Here is a 25,243-nt window from a genome sequence, read left to right as displayed (position 1 = left end):
ATATTTTCAAAGATATTCGTAAAAAACAAAAAAATGCGTTATTTTCGAGGGGTGGTTTCAACCCCTAAATGTCGAGATACGCAGATAAAAAAAAATATGGGTCTAATATTTTCTTATGTTCTACAACATATCCGAAGCTCATTAAAATCGGTGAGGGACAGTTCTGTCCGTTCCCTTGTCAGAGACACCGAACGATCGGTATGCGACCCGTCGACGTAACCTCCGTTGTGGCCGAAAGACTATTGACTACGGTGTACAGCACTATAAAAATTGCAGGCTCGGCGAAATTTAAAGTGGGCAATTCGGTACGCGTGAGCAAGTACAAAACGGTCTTTGAAAAGGGTTACACGCCAAATTGGACAACCGAGGTGTTTAAAATTCTTAAAGTACAGCATATCAATCCCGTGACTTATCTACTCGAGGACTATCGAGGAAAATCTATAGCAGGAGCGTTCTACGAGCATGAGTTGCATCGCGCGACTCACCCTGACGTATATCTTGTAGAGAAAATATTGCGCAGGAAGGGAGATAAGGTCTATGTAAAGTGGCTGGGGTTCAATGGATCGCACAATTCATGGATTGACAAGAAAAATGTAATTTGATACAAAAAGTTTTTTTTATTATAAACATATGAAAGTACAATGCAACTATATAAAAATACAATGTAACCATACGAAAATAAAATACATTTTTATAGCACACACACAAACACACATGAAGCTTGTTTATTATTCTTCCATCATAAATCCTTAATACATGTAAAAAATCTTAATTCTTACGAGTTTTAGACATATAAAATACGTATGAAAATGCAAATTATGAAATACAAATTACAAAATATAAAAAATTTACAAAACTACATAAAACGTAAAATATAAAATGTAAAATAAATGTAAAAGGTAAATTATATGAAGCGCTAAATGTAAAATTATAAAATAAGTGTAAAATGTAAAATATGTAAAATGTAAATTATTAAATATATGAAATGTAAAATGTAAAATTAGTAAATATATGTAGAATATAAAATACATTAAATGTAAACTAGAAGATACATATAATACTCAATCAGAGTAGCGACTCTGCCTGCTTGCTCCAGGAGCTTACGTTCCTCTTGATCGAATTGTTCCATGTTTTTTCAACACCTTTTTAACACTTTTTAGCAATCAATTACTTCCGCGTTATTCAGAGCCATTTTTGAGAATTACTTCGATTCTTTGCGTCAAAGGTTTCACACTGACTGTAGCCCTATGCGCTTTCTAAGCAGTTATATTTTGTCTATATCCCTTGACCTGAACGTGAGGATATGATTTTTTATATGAATTTTTCGGTCAAGAGTAATATGTTAAAGCAGTTTACGTTCGAACCAGGTCTGATAAGAAAAACCGATAACAGTGTTGTACACATTTTTGTACTATGCACCTTAGGTAGACGTTTCTAAAAGTCGTAATTCAACGCTATATCTTTTTTTTACCTAAGCGCAGCTGAAATATCGGCGCGAAGAAATTGTTCATATTTATAAGCATTAATAATAATAAGAATAAACATCTTAATAAAATATGTGAGATGATAAAACATACATATATATGTCACACATGTTTGATGCATACCGGATACTATCGCAATGAATGGGGAGTGAGAGCGCACGAGAGAGAAAAAAGGTTACAGATATCAGCCTTCTACCCATAACAAATATATTCTATTGTTATCTCACAAAAACAGTTTTTCCCCATAAAACCGGAATTTCAAAAAGTGATGATATCATTCAGACCCTTACCCCTCCCCGCGTGATGTCATACCCCCGCCGCGCCACGCAACGTTACCCCGCGCCCCGCATTCCCCTCGGAGCTCCCTATCCAGAACTCTCCTCTCTATACTACTACTGTGCTCTTCGTCTTTGTCTAACGCGAGCATTTTATCAGTCGTCTCCGTAATGTGAACCTCTAGTTTCACGTTGCGGCTCAACGCAATGGCGTTTGCGTTTGCGCGTCCGGCCTTATGTACGATTTCGTAATCGTATTCTTCCAATTTTAAACGCCACCAGATTAATCTCGATCCAGGGTCGTTTACACTGAATTGGCTTTTCGTAAGCGCTGTAGTACTTCCTTTAGATGTTTATTATGGTCTTCCAGACTTGAGCCATAAATAACTATATCATCTAAGTATACAAGGCATTTTAGTCCTTGCATTCCCGTGAGTACTGAGTTCATCAGCCTCTGGAATGTTGCAGGTGCATTTTTTAAACCAAATAGCATTCGATTAAATTCGTAATGTCCATATGGAGTGGAGAACGCTGTCTTTTGCTTATCACGTTCTGCCATGGGTATTTGGTGATACCCTGACGCTAAGTCTAGCGTAGTAAAATACTTGGCGTTTCCTAGTTAGTCCAAAATTTCTTCGATATTGGGCAATGGAAACGAGTCGCCGATCGTTAGATCGTTTAATTTTCGGAAGTCGATGACTATCCGTAGTCGCGGTTTTCCGCTTGAGTCAGCCTTTTTGGGAACCACTAATAAGGGTGCATTCCACTGACTCGTACTTGTTCTGATTATTCCATCCGTGAGCATCTACTTCATTTGATTATTTACTTCCTCCTTGTGCTTGGTGGGGAGGCGATACGGTCGTACGTTTACCGGTGCCGTGTCAGCGCGCGTGTTGATCTCGTGTTGCACGGCGGCCGTGCATGACAGGGGTTCCGCTCAAATGGAAGACGTCTTGATAATCTTCGCATAAGCGCAGGAAGATCTGCCGTTCCTCTGAGTTGAGGTGTTGCGTTCGTAACAATTGTCAAATCTGCTCCTTCCTAGGGAGGTGAGATTTGTTTTTCGGCTCGGCGACCACGGTGTAAACCTCGTGAGAATTTTTCTTGCTTAAATCCTCTACAGTAACGACCGGTGTGTTGAAATTTTTTGGTTTTACAAGGCATTTGCCAATGTAAACTCCTAAAGCTGGTTCTTGGGCCCGTACGACTCCAGCTTGTTTCGATTAGTCACGACCCTCACAATGTTTCGCTGTGAGGTTTTAACACGTTTTGTTGATTTGATTTGAAATTCAGAGTAACGTCTCTTATCGTTAGTTTTTTCTGATTATAATCGCAAGTTACTTGTTACTTTTGTAGGAAATCTAATCCTAGGATGCCATCATATTCTACTGGAAAATCATTCTTTACGACGTACATCGGATGCTTTATCTTATGCTTGCCTAGCTCTATGGTCGCCTGTATTTTTCCTATTGTGTAGACCTTGTGGCCTGTTATCCCGACGAGGGCTATTCTTTCATGGCGTATTTTGGTTTTGCCTTAAAAATTTTTAATTTTATCAACGAGAGTGTGGCTCCGGAATCGAATAACATGTCGATTTTTCCTGATTTGGTCTCTCGTATTGGAAGCGTGACTAAGTCAAGTCCGCTGTCTTTGTGTGCGTCTCGCTTTACATGCGTCGTAACTTGATACGCGGCGGCGGTGCCCGTCGTGCTCGAGTCATCGTCCGAGCTCTCGTCGCTACTTGCCGTATCGGCATGTTTTATCATTTTGACAGCCTTATTTGTATGTTTAGCGTCTTTCTTTTTTCTTTTTTGGCTTTGTTACCGGGCGATCCTCGTCTTTCTGTTGAGGTCGTCCATGCAGGGTCCAGCATTCATTTCGGCTGTGGCCCGTTTTCTTGCAGTAACTGCATTGTTGTACTGCTGTATTTACTCGTAGTCATCTTTCCGGTTGGAGTAATTTGAACCGATTGGCGTATCTGCTGCTTCGGCAGTCTCTTCCGTCGTGTTCGATTTTTCCGCACTTTCCGCAACGGATGGTCGGAGCATGGTTATTTCGTTGGGCATTTGGCATATCCCGCTTATAGCCGTTGAGACGCGTGCTTGCCCCTTTAACTTTTTCTTCCGCACTAGCTCCTGCGATTGCTTCTTGAAGCGTATTATATCGTTGGGCTCGAACTAATAGCTTTATTTCTTCGTGTAGCCCTATTTGGTAGTTGTAAAAGGCTTGTTCCTCGATGCTCTCAAGTATCGCCCGCTGTTCTATGGTATGGTTTTTACCTTTTTCCATGGATTCGTATAGCTCCATGGCCAAGTTGTCTACTCTTCGTCCAAATTCTTGGGCGATTTTGTTTGCCTTCTGTTTCAGGGAGTTAAATTCGAGCTGCAAATGGGCGGTGCTGTGCTTGCCCAGATATTCATTTTCTAATTCCCTTTTCAACTGGTCGTAGTTTTCTATATCGCGAGTGTGGAAATCCATCATCGCTTTGCCCTTGAATTTGGTACATAGTATCGCGTCGAGGAGTATGAATTCGTCCGACGGATGTATGTTTTTTATTGTATAGAAGCTTGCGTTCAAAAATTCTCGTACTCGTTCCCTCGAAATTCCATTAATTTCGGGGATCATATTTCGCGCTTCTTTCAAACTTAAATAGTAAGTATTGAACTTAAATAGTGAGTATTATCCCGTGCTGATGTCGTACATCTCGGGGTGAGCGCCCATATGACAGATCTAACGCGTGGTTAGTAGGTTGTCGCGTATTTCTAGCCATTTCTCGCGGCGGCGGCTGTGCTTCGTTTCGGTTTCCAAGCTGGAAATGAATCTCGCGAATTTTAAATAGCAGATCATGGAGCATCATATTCTCCATAGGGTGTATCGGTCGCCTATGAATTTGTGGCGCCGTCGGTGAACTTCCGCTTTGTTCACTCAAATTATTACGGAGCTCTTGTGCTTCCTCTTCGGGTTCTTCCCGGATTACGCGAGGCGACGCATGTGGTAGGGAGTGTGTCGACGGTCCCGATACGTCTGTCCGCGTTGGTGAACGTGTGTCCATATTGTCGTTATTTATTAGACTAAAGTCTGGTCTCTGTATCGGGAACGCGCGTTCAGTCGTGATATTTGGCGAATTTGCTCGACTATCTAAAAGTCAAAGCGCGTTATCAAATATTTCTTCTAACGCGTCTTGAACAACGCTAAGCGCTGTTTCAGTGTTTTGATCGGACATTTACGTTCGAGTTTAAACGCGCGTTCTGAGTTCGCGGTATCGTATGTCGCGTTGCGCCAGTATGTTTGCATTTGTCCTTTGAATTATGATAGCTATCCTAGCTATTTCTGTTACGGTAATCGCAGTTACCGGGGGTCAATCGGTATTTTGCTCTATTCGTGTTATAATTTTATGTCGTCCTACGCTTGTTTCGCGTTACAATGTAATGTTTGTCGGACTTACATAAGTACGATGAGCTGCATGGTGCGGCGATCAGCTGAGCCTTGTCGCGGTAGGTCTCGGCGTTGTCTCGAGTTTCACTTTTATCGCTGACGCGCTATGTACGCTCCGGCGTGGCTGGCTTCCTGGCCAGCTGATTGCTCGGTGACGCTTGGTTCCTCTTGGATCTTCCTGTTGGCAATGCAAATCCCACCGCTGTCACCATTGTTGTACCCCTCGTTGTGAGTACGATTGGGGATCGCTGCCAGAGATCTCGCGAGAAAGGTATTTGGTCACTTACACCTTTATTTGTCTTGAGCACTTTTATTGTATTATTCGTTTACAGTGGATAGATCGCGACTCCGCAAGGCAGAGTGTCGCGTCTATAAATTTGCTGTCCACGACCCCGCAAAGCAGAGTGTCGTGTGTTATCTTAGTTTGTCTACTTCGGATTGACCCGTTCCTCACCTTCTTTCGTTGGTTTATATATCCGATAAATCGGTAGATGGATCGAAAGAAGGGGAGAATTGCGTGAGGGCGTAAATCGATCAGTATTCCAAATTATTACTTAGACAGCAAGTGCTGTCCAAGGAGCATTGCGCTAATTGTCGAGCGGATTGCGCGAAACCTCGCGCGATGCTGACTGCTGCAGCTGACCGACTTACGTCATCGTGCTACTGACACCTTTTTTTATCGTTATGAGTGTGTCACTCATAACATAATTAATATAAAACAAATGTTTAATAATTATTAAATAAATATTATTTGTACAATAAACGCTAATAATGTAAAAATAATTAAAAATGAATATTTAAAAACCGTTTAAAAAATATTATGTGCTCATTGCATATTGTGAGCTACGTTACTCTGTGATTCAACTTTATACTGGTGTCGATGAGATGCTGTGTGATATAGAATTGTGTATTAGTTAAATGTTGCTGTAACTGTTAAGTAATTTTATTATATAAATTATAATTTATTATAAAAAATTTATTGTATAAATAGATGTATTAAACATTTAATTGAGCTACGTTACTCTCTGATCAAGAGGCACGGTAGTGCCTCGCGCCAAGTGTACGCGCAGCGAGACAGCGTGCTTCTTTTACGCGAGACGTCGTTTGCGAGAAGACCGTAATTATCGGATCTCAATAATGACTGAATCGATGGATTTCTCAATAGGGTTAATAGATAACTCGTACCCAATTTATGTAATAAAAGTTTTTTTAATTTTCTGCTATGTGACTTACGAGCGGAGATATTGCGATTAAAATTTTTCGCCCAAGAATAAATTTGATTAAGGAACGTCGTAGTCGTTATTATTATTATCGTCGTCGTCCAGCTAAGTGGTGAGGATTTGTACTTTTACTTTTTTTGCCATCAGATGGCTGTATGATCAGATGTTCAAACCTTGTACCATATATATCTCGAGAACGGTTAGAGATATGATCTTAAGATAAGCACTAGGATTATCAGAAATCTTCGAATTAATTAATTAATTAATTAATTAAACCTAATATTATGTATATCTCGAGAACGGTTGGAGATACGAACTTGGGATAAGCATTAGTATTATCAGAGTTCTTTGAATTAATTAATTAATTAATTAATTAATCAATTAATTAATTAATTAAACCTTGTAACGTGTATATCTCGAGAACGGTTGGAGATACAAACTTGGGATAAGCATTAGTATTATCAGATGTTTTTGGATTAATTAATTAATTAAAATTTAATTAATTATTAATTAATTAATTAAATTTTAAAACATGCAAATCTCGAGAACGGTTGGAGATGCGAATTTGGGATAAGCAATGGTATTTGTTCAATTCTATGTGAATAGTAATAAGGAATATCTCGGCAAACGATCAACAACGATCAGACACAATGAATTATAACTGTTCGAGACTATAACAATTATTGAAGAGTTTTAACCTCTCCCCTTTTATCGGTTCTGTTTTATCCCCGAGTAGTGAGAGCTCCTGACAGCCATCGAGCTCCTGGTAGTTCATTTCTTCGATGCACCGAGTCGCGCGGCGCTGTCACTAGCTCCTCACGCGCGCGATTTTCGTTTGCTCTCATCACCGGTAACTATGCAAATAAACATACCCAAAAAAGGGCACGTCCGAATCCATGCCCAAATAAGTCTCGATATCGGTTCCCTACCGCCCCTTTTCTCGCCGCCGATCGTAATTGTTTTATGATGCCTAATTCTTCAGTCTCTCGCAGCCCGGCACCTAAATCAGATCGTCCAGCAGATCTCTCCCGTCTTCCGCCGATCCTAGCTGCGGGGATTCACTTCCGCCTTTCCCTATCATTCGCGCCGTGATAGTACGATTGAGTTATTAATTCATCCGATCTTGCCAAGCATTTCTTAATTTTCATAACCGCGTGAATGTTGTGAGTGTTACGTCCGTGCACAGGTGACCGTATCTTTCCCGCGAACGTCCTCTGCCTCGCGTACAAGATCTCCGTCGGATCGCGCGCAAGATCTCCGGATTCGCGAGGGCCTCGATCTCGTGGCTCTGCAATATTTCCGCGTCGATTAGGCAGCACAATATCAGGACGTATCAAGATATCCGACACATTGTAAAAGATACGGTTCGCCCCTCGCTTCGAGCGTTCGGTTTTGAATAAATAATTCAGTGTGAGTGACATCAACGCCTCCTCTTTATTCCTATCACCTCCCGTAAACCTCCCGCATTCCTGACCACTCACTTCGCGTCTCTATCGGGACGGATCCCGGCAATTCTCCCCGTGCGATCGCGTTTACCCTACGCACGCGCGAACAATAACGTTAACTTAAAATAACAAGAATTTATTTACTTAATATTCAAATCAACATTTAAAAACGCAATATTAACTTAATAATAACGGCGTTTAAAATCCGTAAGTTAACATCTTTACTAATCAAAACTAATCCAGTCTGATATAATTATACATTTAAAAACAAAACTTGTTTGCGATGACTCGCCTCTCAGATCTCGCTGAAATTAAATAATTGAAAATCTGCCGTTTAGTAATGAAAGGTTATCGAGCATGGATGTCCAGCAAATCTTTCCGAAGCGAGACAGCAAGTTAAAGCTTCGAACAAGAAATCGCTCTGATTTGCGGACGCAACGTTATCTATAATGTTATGTAACACGAGAGTAGCTGTAGAATAGCGCAAATTATAATTTTCGAGAGTTCAGCGAATCCGTCCCTTTGGCGAGAGTAAGACAGTTAGTGCCAAGGACGAGAATAACCCCGGATTCGCTGACTTTTGTGATTTACTATGAGTTTCGTCAGTTTTCGAATATGACCGAGTTTACCGGCGTACTGGCCGTTCCGGATTACGGAATGAGTTTGACGGGCATCGAAGGATTTTGTTCGGTTGTTAGGCGGGTCTTTTAGGAGATTTAGACTGCAGAATCGAAGGATTCAGAACGATGCTCGGTCGACTGGTAGGCGCTCCGGTCAGGAAACTTCGACTCAGCTGCAAAGGATTCAGGTTTGATCTCGCTCAGAAGTGGTAAGGATGGATGATCGGGCCGCCAAGGAATCTCACACAGGAATGGTAAGGTTGGATGATCGGGCCTCCAAAGAATCTCGTGACGATCCGAAGCGTCTCTTGAAGCAAAAGGAAAGCAGGAAGGGAAAACAACTCGTTGCTAAGCTTGTACAGCGAGCGTAATTGTAGCAGTAGTCGAAACAGGCGAGCCGCCAAGGCAGTGACGCTTCAACGCGCCGAAGTCGCCCTCCGCTACTCGCGCGATTCGATACGACGAGGAGCAGAGACGCTTCCTCTTTTCAAACAGTATTATCGGAACACTTTAGAGACTTTATGCTTATCTAGAATTAATTAATTAATTAATTAATTAATTAATTAAACCTTGTAGCATGTGTATCTCGTGAACGGTTAGAGATACGAATTCGGGATAAGCACTAGTATTATCAGATTCCTTTAAATAAATGAATGAATAATTGAATAAATGAGTTAATTAATTAATTATGTATGGGCAATTTTTATGTGACAGAATATTTTATCGCGTAATTTAGTTTGTTAAAAACCTAATATTATAAGCAATAAAGTAAACTTGAGAAAATGTTAATTTTCATATTGTCGCAACAAAAAAAACCAAAGTTATATACATACACATATGCAAGCGGATAAAAATATTTAGACATACTGACTATATACTATTGCAGAGTATCTTTTTCAATGTAAAAGCATGTGAAAAACAGATATACTCCGAATAATATATAGTTAGTAAGTTTATGCTTCGTTTATATATGTGTATTAGACCTTATACGCATCGCATTATTTATAAAAATAATTGATAATCAATGAAATAAACATGTAAATATTACAAATAAAGAATAAAACCAATATAACTTTGTTTTGTTATTTTAATTAAATCTGAGTTTTGATCTTTAATTAGATATAGACTTTAAAATTGTCTTAAAGACCTTTATATATATTATAAAAAGAAAAGATATCTGGTACTACAAAATGAGTGAAATCCCAACAAAATTACTTTTTTTAAAAAAGGTATAAAAAAGCGCCAAGTATACGCGCGCATAAAACGCCCTCAAAAATCTATTTTTGTACAAAATAATTTTTATTTGGCATTACAAATGTGCACTACAAAGGAAATTTTAGTAAAATTGTTTTTTCCCCCAAAAAGAACAAAAAGTTCATTTTTTCTACAAAAATTATGATATAAAGAAAATGCGCCAGCTACGAAAATGGATGTTCATACGAACTAAAACATCCACTTTTACAAATAATTATTTGTTTAAATATTACAAATAAATATTTTAATACAAATTTTATTACAAAAACTTGGCGCCGCTAAACCGAATAATTTGCCAGCTCTCTTTTTTTTCTTTTCCCTCTTTCTCCTCCCCGGCGTCTCCTGCTCCGAGTTTCGAACATCCGTTCCGTCTCCCTCCGCAGCGGCAGAAGCGTGAGATCGAGTCATCACAGGAGAACGGTGGATGGATATCCTTCGAATTCTCTGTTCTCTCGTTCTTTTACTCCGCGCACTTTCTGTCTCTCAAACTCGCGCGCGCTTCACAGGATCCGACGAACGGATCCCGGACAAGCCCCCAAAAATGTAACGTGCGCGCCGCGGAAATGAAAGACACTTTTGAACTTAAAAATCAAGCAGCTTTATTAACGCGTCCGACAAGGCTCGAGACCGAGATTAGATTCGTTGTTGACAAACGTTGCCAAGAGCGTGACAATTGACAACGCTCTCGGTAAAATCAATGTATCGATCGGCTTCGGAACAGCTGAGTCGCAGTCGCGGAGTATACCGGGCGACGGTCGTAACAATATTTATATTTTTATTCATGTTTTATAATAAAATAATAATACAATAATAATAATAAAATTATAATACAATTATAATAAAATATAAGAAATATTTGTGTTTACAATATTAACATAATTGAAATTTATTGAAAGCAATAAGTTTAGACACAAGTTTTTTTTACTGTTTTTTAAAAAAATATTTATGTTATATTTATCGTTACTAAATAAAATAATAAAATTGACGGTTAAATCAACGGTGGCCCAGCGTCTGTTTGAAGGTAACCCTCCACGGCGGCGACCTGGCGACTGCTTGAAAGTGATACTAGACTGTTTTCTGAAAAAAGAAAAATAGAATTTTTTTTTATTTGCAGCATTTAACAGAAGATATGTATTAGCGCTAATTAATTTAAATATACATACCTCGAATTATTTATTGAGTGCATACGGGGCACATGTTGCACGGGAATATTTGGTATAGTGAAATCTGACAATTGGTGCAAATCCGATGGTTTATAAAGCCGAGGTATTCCGTTTTATGCTCCCTGGTTGCTGTTAGGGATCCAAAGTCGGTATCCGACATTTGTATTGTATATTCTGTACATACTGTTCACGGGGAAAAATAAAAATAAACGACGCACAATTTTCTACGATGATGCAGCGATCAAAGTTTCCCATATGAAAATGTTTTTTCTATATTATCAGTCTCAGCCTCGCTTTGATCACTTTTATAGTCTGAATCGTCAGGTAACGTTTCACCATCATCGTCGGCATTGTCGTCGAAATCGTCGTCGACATCGTCGTCATCGAAATCGTCGTCGTCGACATTGTCGTCGATATCGTCGTTGCCTTTGTTATTATGTGTTGCTGCCATTAATCGATCAATTTCAATTGCAGTTTCTTGAAAAACTTGATCGACAATGTCCATGAGTTCCTCATTTATTTCAAAAATGTTGTCAGCCGTTTCACTGCACTACTTGTTGCACTGCTTATACAGAACACGTTTTCTCGTAGACTGATTCTGCATTTTCATCTGCAACTTTCCTATATATGTCTTAGATTCCATAAGGTGCTATGGGAAAAAGAATTGACGTTTATGAGACGTTAAAGTTTTCTTTGGGTGAAAAATATTAGAAAAGCAACAGTTGCGAAATCAGTTTCCTAATGAAGATCGTTGATATTTATCTAGAATGGTTTCGTAACGAGACTCCTTGGTGACAAGTATCTAGAGCAGGTTTTATTGCGATCCCCTCAAAAATACGGGTTCAAATATATTCATTGGTTCGGCAATAAAACTCATGGTTTCGGCAATAAACCCTACCCTAGATACTTGTCACTGAGGTTGTAACGGACCACGCCCCGACAGGCCAACACCGACCGCGCGACCCGATCGACCAGCCGCCGGGCCGATAGAAAGGGCAGCGTGTCCGCCAAAGATCTCCACACCGCCGAAATGAATGCTGTCGAGGGCGGTAAGACCGCCTCGGCAGCAGCAAGATCACTTCTCGTTATCCTCTCCGACCCGAATCCGACAAGAAGACGAGACCCTGCGAGCAGGAAATAACGGTGGAGTGTTCTCCGTCATTGCCGAAAGTTCTCGGCCAGGCTCGATTCCGCATCCTCTCATCGGGTAGCAAGTCGAGGGTTCTCCGCCTTCACCGAGAGCTCTCGGTCGCTACGCCGACTCAATCCCATCTCCAAGGAGCTCGGTAAAAAACACGGAGTGTTCTCCGTCTCCATCCAAGCGGAGCCGTCGCCTCTCCTGGAAACCTATCGATAATACGCGGAAGACTTGCCGGAATTCCAAGAAACGTGTTGCGCCGTCAAGTAAACACTCCGCGAGGCTTCGAGCTCCGTGCTCGAGGCGATCACCGCCCGCCTCACCGCGCACCATCACCATCCGCCTAGCCGAAACAGCTGATCCGGTAGAGCGAGCGATCGCGAAAAGCACCGACGCACACATGTATATACCGTTGTTGTAAATAACGCGAAATAATTTATACGTAACATTTTTTAATATAGTTTTCTGTCACCGAAACGTCACATTTGCTGTCTCTGAAACCTTTTTCGCCCTAGATCCCTTCCGATGAGCTAGGCCGTGCGAAAAACGGTCATTACAAGGTGTCTCATTAGGAAGCAATTTTAGACAAATATCGATATGAGATCTTTATGGGGAAGCGACGACGATCGATGCCAAATTTCATGCTTTTTAACCAATGAGAAGCACGCATTGTGGAAACGTGTTACGTGTCGATCAATTTTATCGGAGACCAAATGGCATACTTTTACGTCCCAACGTTTTAAATCGGCGCTAAAAACTAATGCTGCTAGTAAATAAGTATGTCACGATAATTGCTGGTGCAGTCTTTTTAAGATTATGTTAGTGTAAACAAGAGAATGAATATATGGCGAAAGCATCCCTTAGAACAAAGGATCGAGAGTCACAGTCGAGAGTAGAACAGTCGCGGTTAGTCAGTCAGAGGGTGCGTGTGCTAAAACGAAATCAACGTGGATCATTCAACGATTATGTGTATTTATAATATGAAAAACTTCGAGCAAGTGGAACGCGAACTCTTGGAACAAGCTGACAAAATCGATACATTGGGCAAATTTTTTTCGTGGTTGCAACGATGCGATGAATGCATCGAACAGCTCGAGAAACGTAATCGTACCAAGCGTCCTCGGCTTGCCGTTGGACAGAGATAATCTTTGGTGGCAAGAATTGCTCAACTCACGGGTAAAAAAAACGTTTTATGCACGTCGGCGATAATTACACAAGCACTAGTGATAACACAAGACTTAAGTGACGTGAAATAGATACTGCATTCGAGAGTCGCATTCTGACAGGTGCGATGAATAACGTGCGTCACATTGAACCTCAATCGTCAATTTTTAGAAGATGCCAAAGACATTGTGCTCGAGCGAGTGCGGGAGGCAATAGACATGCATGACAGTGTAAAAGTAAACACAGCATGCAATGGTGAATTTGTAGCGGGTGAAAAACATGACAATAAAAGTATAAATACAAAAAATTACGAACTTTTTCAAACATCGGACTTAAACGAATGGTACGAGCGGCACGTTATCGAGCCCACGTTGGCGTCGCTCGAAGAGTTTCAAGAACGTGATAGCGGATGGGCGCTATCGCGAATCTTAAATCTGACTGTTAAGATAAATAAATATAACCCTATGCACGCGGGATGTTACATTCAACTACCGGAGGATATTATGCTGAAGAGAGCGGTGATCAACATGAAATCGACTGACAATGCATGCTTTGCGTGGTTGGTGGTCGCTGCTCTGTATCCCGTAGAGAAACATAGTGAAAGAGTGACATACCCACATTACAGTGCGATTATGAATTTCAAAGATATGAAATTTTCGATTGCACTTGAAAGACATTGGAAAATTTGAGAGACTGAACAATGTGTCAGTCAACGTTTATAGGATCAAAAAAGATAGTCTCGTGAGTTTACAATTGAGCAAAAAGGAGCACAAAAAATACATTTGCGATCGGTAAGTAATAATTCTTGTATAAAATGTGTTTATAAATTTTTATTTAAAACATAAAATAAAAGCTTGTTTGAATTTTACAGGTGTTTACACAATTTTAGTTCTGAGAAAAAGTTGGATGCCCACGGCATAGATTGCATAGCGTTGAATAATTGTGCTATAATATTACCTAACGAGGACGAGAAGTGCTTCCGGTTCGAGAATTACAACAATATGGGACGACTTCTCTTCGCCGTCTACACTGATTTGGAGTGCGTACTGCGGAAAACAGAATCGGATACAGGCAACGCGTCATACACGTACCAGCATCACCAGGTATTCAGCATTGGATATTACATGCGATGTTCGTACGATACGTCGTTATCCATGTATCGATTTCGCCGCAGTAATGATTGTGTCGCATGGTTCGTTGAACAACTAATAGAATTGGCTCATAGTGTAAAAAACATATTATCTGCTAATGTCCCCATGGCAGATTTAACGTGAGACGAGTGGGATGCATACCGTAGCGCGACGCATTGTTACATTTGCGAAGAACCGTTCGCGCCAGATGATAGACAAGTACGCGATTGTTGCCACATAACCGGTAGATATCGAGATCCCGCGCATTCAAATTGTAATCTAAATTACAAAAATTCGTTTTACATTCCAATAATATTTTATAATTTATCCGGCTATGATGCGCATTTTATTATTAAAGATATAGCCGCAGCGTTTAAAAGGGAAATAGACTTGCTTTCCATCACAAAAGAAAAATACATTTCGTTTACTAAATATGTTAAAAGTACAGAAGAATACAAAAATGATCGGAGAAAATGCATACAATTACGTTTTATCGATTCATACAAATTCCTTAATACAAGTCTCGATAAATTAGCATCGTTTTTATATCAATAAGGACAGAATTTAAATTTTACAATCTGAATTTAAAGACATATCAGCTGAAAAATTTAATTTATTAACACGAAAGGGAGTATTCCCAAATACGTTGACTGCGTTGAAAAGTTGGAGGAAACTAGTTTACCGTCACGCGAATCATTTTATAGTTCTCTAACCGGTAACACGGTATCTGAGAACGATTACTCTCACGCTATTAACGTATAACAACGGTTCTCCGTTCAAACGCTAGATGAATATAGCGACATGTATCTCAAAATTGATGTTTTTTTGTTAGCCGACATTTTTGAAAATTTTCGCGATAAATGTATGGAAAGTTATGGACTCGATCCCGCGCATTATTACATTCTTCCCGGATACACGTGGGATGCTATGTTAAAATACACGAAAATTACTTTTGAATTGCTTACAGACATTGATATGGTCATGTTTATCGAACGCGGTATACGCGGTGGCCTTAGTCAATGTTCTGATAGATACGCACAGGCTAACAACAAGTATATGCAGTCGTGTGATCCATTAAAACCATCATTATACATAATATACTTCGATGTGAACAATTTATACGGATGGGCAATGTATCAACCGCTACCGTATGGAGATTTTCGATGGGTCAACGACGTGTCCAATTTTGATGTATTATCAATCGCGCTCGATTCACCAACAGGCTATATCCTCGAGGTCGACCTTAAGTATCCATAACATCTTCACGACGGGCACACCGATTTTCCCTTCTGCACCACGCCTGATAAGCCGCCCGGTATGCGTCAGGAAAAACTTCTCGCGACGCTTTACAATAAAAAGCCTTACGTCATCCATTATCGTAACTTGCAGCAGTGCATGCGCCACGGTCTTCGCGTAAAGCAGATACACCGCATATTACAATTTGTGCAATCTCCATGGCTCTGTAAATACATAGAACTGAACACAGTTCTGAACCCTCGCAAAAAATAATTTTGAAAAAAATTTATATAAACTAATGAATAATGCATTATTTGGCAAAACCATGGAGAATGTGCGCAATCGCGTCAATGTAAAATTGCTAACAAAGTGGAAGGGTAGATATGGTGCGGAGGCAATGATCGCTAAACCAAATTTTCATAGTCGTAGTATTTTTGCGGAAAATCTTATTGCTATTGAATTGCGTAATCTCGAGGTGAAATTCTATAAGCCTATTTACGTGAGCATGTGCATACTCAATATTTCTAAAACATGTTTATATGAATTTCACTACGAGTACATGATGCCTTTGTATCGTGACAAATCTAGAGTTACTGTATACTGACACGGCATCCCTCTTAGTGACAAAAAAGTGCCGGGTCTGATGAAGGATGAGAATAATGGCATTATTATGCTCGAATTCATGGAACTCAGGGCGAAAATGTATGCGTTAAAGGTGGATGGAAAAAAGGACACAAAAAAGGCTAAAAAGCAATGTTGTGATACGAACTATATCCTTCGATGATTACACGCGCCGTCTCAAAGAGATCGAGTTGACACGTAGCCAGTCATGTATAAGATCTAAACTATACCAAGTATATACGGTGTCGGAAGCGAAAATTGCTCTGAATCTTTACGACGATAAACGGTATCTTGTACCGGATTCAACCAATACATTACCGTGGGGACATTATCATTATATACAAACAAGATACCATTATAAATACGTTTTTCTTTTTTACGTTTTTTGTACTTGTTATATTATATATTTCACATTACATATATTTTTTTTAATTGTACATTTTGCGTTTCACGTATTTTATAGATTACATTTTATGTATTTTAAATTTTACGCGTATTTTATAATTTTTTATTTTACGCTTCATGTTATATATATCTATTTTACACATAATTTACATTTTATATTTTATGCGTGCTATATTTTTATATTAAAAAACCTGTGCGAATTAATATTTAAAGAATGTATTATTAATAATAATGTAATGGAAGGATAATAAAGATGCTTCATGTATGTCATACAAATTTCTTTATACATTGTATATATTGTATTTTTATACGTTTACAATAAAAAATTTTTTGAACGCATCATATTACATTGTTTTTGTGTATCCAAGAATTGTGTGATCCATCAAATCCCAGCCACTTTACGTAGACATTATCAGTAGTAGGGCTATGAGAGTTCTAACTCAAACAATAGAATGGGGGAAAGGGGGAAGGGGGTGGGAGTAATTACCTGTCACATAAATTTCAAAATTCTTTTGTTCTTATTGTTCTTTATAACAATTGACCCTGTCATAAGTTTCAAAATTTCTTTTGTTTATTGTTCTTTATAACAAATGACCCTGTCATAAATTTCAAAATTCCTTTGTTTCCCTATAACAAATGACCCTGTCATAAATTTTCTTTGTTTATTGTTTCCCTATAACAAGTAACCCTGTCATAAATTTCAAAATTCCTTTGTTTCCCTATAACAAATGACCCTCATAAATTTCCTTTGTTTATTGTTTCCCTATAACAAATGACCCTGTCATAAATTTTCTTTGTTTATTGTTTTCCTATAACAAATGATCCTGTCATAAATTTCAAAATTCTTTTGTTTAATGTTTTTCTAAGAAATGAGAAACTTGTCTCAATATGTTTTCGAAAGTCCTTTGTGCTCAGGGGTCGCCGCTGCCGCTCAGGTACATAGATAAAGAGACTTTATTATTATTTCATATATATATATAATGTAATTTTTATTTGATTATTTATAATTTGAGTTAGATTATATATTTATATGCACTCTAATTTAAATTATAAATAATTAAATAATAAAAATTATATTACGTATATTCCACCTCAGTTAAAGTTTGCTCTCTCTCTCCCACTAAACTAATCGTACAAGCAGTGCCCTTATCTTGGTTGCCAACGAGCGCCGATATCAGGCTGCCAGATTTTATAAACTTTAAAAATATTAAAAAAATAAAAAATATAACATTCGGATACTGTAGTCTGCGTTTAATATTATAACTAAAAATTTTTTTCAATTAAACGTCTCGCAACATGTTAAACCTCAGCTTTTCCTTTTTCTAAAATTCTTTTCAAAAGTCACGTGACTTTTCAATAGTCACGTGACTTTTCAATAGTCACGTGACTTTACAAATAGCATAAGTATATAGGTGAGACTCTTAGAGCATCCCTTAGACGTTTTCAAGTCTGTTTTTGAGTAAGTTTGCCCGAAAGTTTGTGTGTATACTAAATTTTGTCAAGTGCGATTTATTAAACAATTCAGTTTTCCGAAAAAATGGAAAATTTCGAACTAGTGGAACGCGAACTTTTAGAACAAGCAAACAGAGGTACTACATTGGGTGAGCCGTATCTTAACCGGTGCAGTGATTAACGTGCGTCACATCGAATTTCGTCATTTTTTAAAAGATGCCACAGACATTGTGCTCGAGCGGGAGGCAATAGACAAACACGGTAGTGTAAAAGTGAACACCGCGTTCAATGGTGAATTTGTAGCAGGAGATAAATATGCCAACACACACACACACAAGAGTGTGAATACAAAAAATTATGGACTTTTTCAATTATCAGATTTAAATGAATGGTATGAGCTGTACGTTATCGAGCCTTGCGACGTTGCTTTCCCCCGGGAACGCCAGGTCCGAGGGGGCTACGCCCAATTAAACGGGAATCTCTGTATAGACGGTAACGAGTAACGCCTTCTTAGTTGGGTGCGATAGTTTACGAGAACGGTATCTTCAATATTCCTCGAGAATGCTCTCGATACGGTATCGGTAACTTACATACGGTATCCCTCAATATCGATTGAGATTGCTCTCAAAGCGATAACGGTAACCCCCATACGGTATCCCCCAAATATCGGGCGAGATTGCTCTCGACATGATAGCGGTAACGTGCAGAAACGGTAACTTCCCAATACTCTAAATTTTTGGGCGCCAGGCGCGACTTCTCGCGCCACACAATAATTAACGATAATGCGGTAACCAACTAGAAAGCGTTACAAGTGCCGGTAGCTCTTTTATTCTAGACGGTAGAGTGGCGTGGTTCTTATTGAGACGGAGATGTCGGATCGAAGCAGGTCGTAGAAAGATTCGGTACTCAACTTGTTAAACAATTAACGAATTATGTTGTATTTCTGTAGTGATAGTTAGAACAGTAACAATGCAACAATGAGCTTTATTCAAAGAGTCTTCACACTTAATTTACGGATATAACTTTGATAGAGACGGAAACGAATTATAGACACAAAAATGCGGAAACTATAGAATTGATAATACGAGGCGGGAGGCCGGCGAACAGAGACAATATTACTAATTGCGGAAACAATTCGCGGTAACAATGATTCTAATATAACTATGACTGTTGGCACCGGCGTAGTCCGAGAGGGACGTACTCACGTTATCAAATATTCGGGGCCGGTCGGTCCGAGCCCTCGTGCGGCCACAAAACTCTACTCTTTGCTTCGAGTTATTCTACACTAAAACAATAACACCAACGGTATCGGATTTCGGATGCCTGCTATCACAATTAAAAACGGTATCCGGTATCCGGTCCCGCACGAGGGTTGACCGCCTTATCCGAACCTTACATATCGATGGCTGCCGAGTGATGGCCTTACAAAGTGAACGGTGTCCTGGTCTTCGAAGTCCTTAGCGGTAACTATCGGTATCCTGGGGCTCGTCCTAGTCGACACGTATGCTGACACGGCTTGCCGAACAGTGAGGAGCCCCGGTCCCGCGCCGGCCGGCTCGAGCCGCCGCGCATGCGCGTACTTCGATTTTCGATCGATCCGCACGCCTCGAACCGTTCCGTGGTATCGCAAACTCGTTAAATCCTCTTCTATATCGTCCGATAGCAAGCTCATTGTCCTTGTCTATCACTAGAAATCCATAATCACGCTGCCAACAATCGCGACACAATGTACAAAAATCATCGTACGTCATATCGGTATTCACGTGATCGTTATATACATGCTTCAGATTGGTATTATCCTGCTTGAACAGGATCAGTAGGTTCGCGTTGTCACGTATAAGATGTTTAGGTATTCTAGCATACGTCTGACAGAGATAAAACTATCGACGTTTGAGTGTCTACCCATTGAAAAGTATTCTCTTAGCGTATCTTGCTTATCGCACGCCACGTCATCAGAGATGAAGATTGAGTTTGGACGCGCCTCGCTCGGAGGAATGACGTCACTGTTATTAGAGAATGTAAAGTAACCGATTTCATCGATCGATGTTAACAAATTCTCCAAGTATCGATATTTCGGCTGTTGCAACGATTTCGAGTACACGTACACGTTCTCGAAACGTATGCCGTGCGGTGGGATAGAACGCGAACACGATATTGTTTATTTTCAAAACAACGATCTCGCTAAACGACACGCGACGGACAAGGTACTCGCCACGAAAGCGTTAGGACGTGTAATCGCAAAAGATTTAGCTCTAAAAGAGAAAGCTGCTGCTGCTGCCGTTTGGACAGCTATAAAAGCTAAAACAAAGGTTGGCATGGGCATGAAAAAGACGACAATGAAGAAAAAGACAACGAAAAAGAAACGAGTACTTCCAACAGCGAAACAATCCACGACGAAACGAGAGCGGTATCATAAACCTGGATGATGTGACGGGTTCTGGTACTCATTGGGTAGCGTACGCAAAGAGAGACAATCACGTGATATATTTCGATAGTTTTAGTAATCTTCGGCCACCTTGTACGATATTTCGGAGACGATGTGACAAAGATAGAGTACAATCAAAGCATTTGTGGGCAATTGTGTTTGCAGTTTCTCCGAACGGTCGATGCGTATAAATTTAAAGCTCAACAGCATGCGAATTAACTCAGTATTCGTTGGACGGTTTTTCAATCACCTCGTTGACACTTACGCTAACCGGAAAGAGCAATGTCCTTACTATAACGTACATTACGTACTTTCCAATTATAGATTTAAGTGATGACAATTACGAGCTCGGTCTAATAAACTTTGAAACTTACAACACGATTCCGAACGTAAATGCTTCGAATGATAAGTTTTACTTTGACGAAGAAGATGTGGAAATTACGATTCCCGAGAGATCGTACGAACTGCAAGCCATAAACGAGTTTTTGAAACACAAAATGCTGAAACATCTGGAAAATGCAGCTAACAATGATAATGAAAAACATGACGATCACACGTCACACATATCGCACATATGTCGGTGACATCCCAATTGAAGACAACGATGTCGATAAAGATAGCGGTGAGAACGATTTCCCGATAGTACTTCGCGCGAATAACAATACGATGAGGAGCAAGATAATATGCGCCTATAAAATAAATTTTAGCAAGCCCAACAATATTGGATCGTTGCTAGGATTTTCTTCAGATTGTATATTAAAGCCGCGAAAATGGTACAAATCAGATTTAACAATTAACATTATCAACGTAAACATTATCCGCATAAAATGTAACCTCAAGCGCATACAGTAACGACAATCGCGTGCATACGATACACGAATTTTCTCCGAACGTGGCACCAGGATATAAGATCTCGGGAACACCGAGGCAGATCATTTATCTGCCGATCACCGCACGGAGAATTTCGGATTTGACGATACGCGTCGTCGATCAGCACGGACGATTGCTTAATTTTCGAGGAGAAGAAATCATCGTCAGATTGCACGTACGACGACTACGACGATAACGCTTGTGTAGACGCAGCGTGAGATGCTCGTGTTGAACGGGTATGTAAAAGATAACACATCATTTACAAAACCGACATTTAGTAGTAAATTTCAATCATCAAGAAAAGAAGTTTGCACCGAGAAGAAGAAACTTACCGCTTTGAATGTTGCGTTTCTTCAATCTTTGGGATTCGCAGTACAACAACGGACATCTTAAACATCGAAAATGAGCCGATCTTCGATGATCGCATCATCAAGATCGAGACTCACACGTACAATCCGTTTGCCAATACAACGTTTGATCACAGTGATGAGATAAGAATACTTATACATCAGGATTTATACACGTTACCGTCAAAAAGTTTTCTATACATTGAGGGACAACTTACAATAAAAACAACAGTTGCGGGATCTAATGTGACTTTGGGGAATAATTGCATCGCGTTTATATTTGATGAGATTCGATATGAACTTGACGGCGTAGAGATTGATCGCAACAGAAACATTGGAATAATCGACACGTTCAAGAATTATATAACCATGTCATCCAACAGAATCAAAATTGCGAATAATGCTGGTTGGGATCCGTGGCATCCTGCAAATGGATACTTTAATTTTTGTGTACCATTTAACGTGCTACTGGGATTTTGCGAAGATTACAAACGCGTGATGATTAATGCTTGTCACGAGTTGATCTTGATACGCGCGCGCAACGATAATAATTGTCTAGTCGCCGATCCAGCGCGGGAACCGAAAATTGAATTATCCAAAGTACAGTAGTGATGCGACGTCGCATTAAAAAAGATCGATTCTCATAATCGATTAATCACTATAAAAAAGAATTTGCGATTCGATTCATAGGGATAAAATGGATCGATTATGGCAGAATCGATTAAAGATCGGTTTTTTATCTGAAACCATGGCTGTGATCCACTTGACGCTACAAATGCTTCGAAGCGTTTGATTACCAATCAGAACAGAGAATTTTACTTTTACTAATTGACCAATCAAGGAATTTTTTAGAACGTTTGAAGCGTTAAATAGACCGCAGCCCTAGTGTGCGTGTGTGTGTGTGTGTGTTATGTGTGTATATATGTATATATATATATATATATATATATATATATATATATATATATATATATACACACACACATATATAATATATACGTCGAAATAAATTTTGTTAAAATAATAGGTAACTATAATAACAAATACAAACTAAATGTAATATTAAAATTTTTATAAAATACAATCAAGAATTAACCATAATCAAAGATTTTCGATAATAAAACAATCTAGTTGCAACACGCTATGAAACTTTTCATTGATAGACTTTTTAAACTTTTTCTATATTAGTAATATAAAAAACTTAAAAATATACCTATGGTTTACGTATTCTTTTTGATATACTATAGTTAACGTTTCCTAAATATACTTATAGTTTAGTTTACATTTTTTTGAAAATAAATATATGAGTAGTTATTAGTGGTCTAGTTCCAGTATCTTTCAGGTAGAGATCCTAGAAATATAACCTGCGACGCTCTTTTTCCTGCGATTCTATTTCTTTTCGCGCTAATAATATCACCGGTAGCACTAAACAAACGTTCAGATGGGACAGACGTTCCCACAACCACGAAGTATTTCATGGCGACTTCGTATACCTTTGGGTAAATATCTTTCAGTTTTTACCAAACTTTTTGTGGATCCTCGCTTCTGCTGACGACATTGGTATTAAGAAATTGTCGCAGTTCGATTGGTATGCTACCAGGCGCGTCAAAGTTTGTTGATGAAGATGCAATCAATTCATCGTGAACGTTCCACAAATCTTCTGTTTTCTTAGCAAGATTTGATGTACTTTCTACGATAGCAACAGTAGATTAAGTTTCATTCCGATTTTCTTTCATCAATTGACAGATCTTATTCATTGCTGTAGCAACAGCTAATGAGCTGCGGAAGTGCAGTTTCTTAAAGCGTGAGTCCAGTAAGGTGGATATAGCGAGAAAAGCGTTTTTTTCGACGTTTGAATCTTCGCCTTGAAATCTTCTGCAAAGTTCTCGTAAAATATTTCTGTGCAGACGTTCCGAAATGTCATGCTCAGTGTTGAGTTTTTTTAAAGTTCTTATTAGGCAATTAACAATGGGGATGATTTTATTGCACGTGACGTACGAATCGCCCGACATCTCTGTGGTAACGCGTTCGATTGGACGCAAAATGGCACAGGCGTCTTTCAAAATTTGTAGCTCGGCGCGTGTTGTCATCTCTGGAATATCGTCTTGCTTTTTTCGCGGAAGGCTAATCAATACGGTGCTCACGTGGTTCGCCAATTGAACGAATCTCTCGATCATATAAAAAAGCGAATTCCAACGTGTCTCGCATTTCTGCTTTAATTTTAAAACCAGTCCACCGTTTTCAAGATCCGATATCTGTAATTCCTTGAGTGCATCTGTTGCTTTGACACTACGTTTGAAGTATGTGGCAATAGATTTCACTTTCTTTACCACAATTTGTAATTCCGGTATTGCAGCAATTGAGTCTTGAACTACTAGATTTAGGGTGTGAGCGAAACATGGCATATGTCTTCGATGCCCAAACGTATCCCGCATCGCTTTCGTGATATTGGAAGCGTTGTCTGTAATTACAGCTACTACTGAATCGGTATTAATGTGCCACTCATCTAGTATCTCGCTTACAATTGTCGATATATATTCTGCGTTGTGACTTTCTTCGAGTTCTTTTATTCCAAGAGATAAGCATTCTAGTTGCGTAAGTTCAAAATTGATATAATGTACGGTGAGGCCAATATAACTCTAGGTATTAAATGGTTCTGTCCAGATGTCTGTAGTTAAGCAAAGATGATCGATCTTCGAAAGCATGGTCTTGATTTTCGAACTGAGTAGTTCTTTTTCGTACTTTTCGTCTATCCGTTTGTACGCGTATCAAATAGTAAATAACTAGTGAATGTGTTTAATCATTGGCTGATCAGCTTAAATTCACTATTTGATATGCGTACCAAGTGCTCGGTGTAAACTAGTAGAATAAAACGCAGATATTTATGATCTTGAGACTGTAAAGGTTATTACAATGTATTATATATATATATATAAAACATTATGCTAGTTATTTTACTAGTTTGAAGAAAAATGGCGGACGTGAGAATACTCACTTTTAGTGCCTCAGAATGGGCTTAATGCCCCGTCTACAATAAGTTGTTAGTCGTTGGTCGTAAGAAATCTAGCCAATCACAGTTGATCTTAGAGAAGAATAAGCGAATATGATTGATTAAATTTCTTACGATCAACAACTAACAACTTATTGTAGACCGGGCTTAAGAAACTGGTCAAAATTTGAAAATCAATTAAATCGTGAAAATCGAAAAAAATCGTGAAAAGAAAGATCGATTCACTAATAATTAACCATCTGAATGATCGATTAATAATCATGATTAATTAGTGAAAAAAGATCGATTCTCAAATAATCGAATCAGAATTGCGCATCACTAAAGTACAGTGGCAAATGCCGCATGTGCTGTTGAATAAGAGAAATAAACTGTCGATGCTGCTCTGGAAAGCAGGCAACCTCAGCATGGCTTTTCGCTCATGGGATCTGTATGAGTTTCCATTATTGCAACACACAACCAAACATTCGTGGGCTATCAAGACCACTACTCAGCTTGAGAAGCCGCGGTACGTCATCTTCGCTTTGCAAGCTGGTTGGAAGAACGTTATGA

General features: G+C 39.2%; 1 protein-coding gene across 1 annotated transcript; it reads left to right on the top strand.

Moving 5' to 3' along the window:
- Positions 1-200: 200 nt before the first annotated feature.
- LOC118647358 lies at positions 201-602 on the top strand. Its single transcript, XM_036292130.1, has one exon. The coding sequence runs from the start codon at positions 201-203 to the stop codon at positions 600-602; it is 402 nt and encodes a 133-aa protein (XP_036148023.1).
- Positions 603-25,243: the final 24,641 nt, after the last annotated feature.

The sequence above is a fragment of the Monomorium pharaonis genome, chromosome 9, assembly GCF_013373865.1.
Source record: "Monomorium pharaonis isolate MP-MQ-018 chromosome 9, ASM1337386v2, whole genome shotgun sequence".
Classification (NCBI taxonomy): Eukaryota; Metazoa; Arthropoda; class Insecta; order Hymenoptera; family Formicidae; genus Monomorium; species Monomorium pharaonis.
The sequence above is the reverse complement of the archived record's forward strand: the minus strand, read 5'-3'. Positions and strand labels throughout refer to the sequence as shown.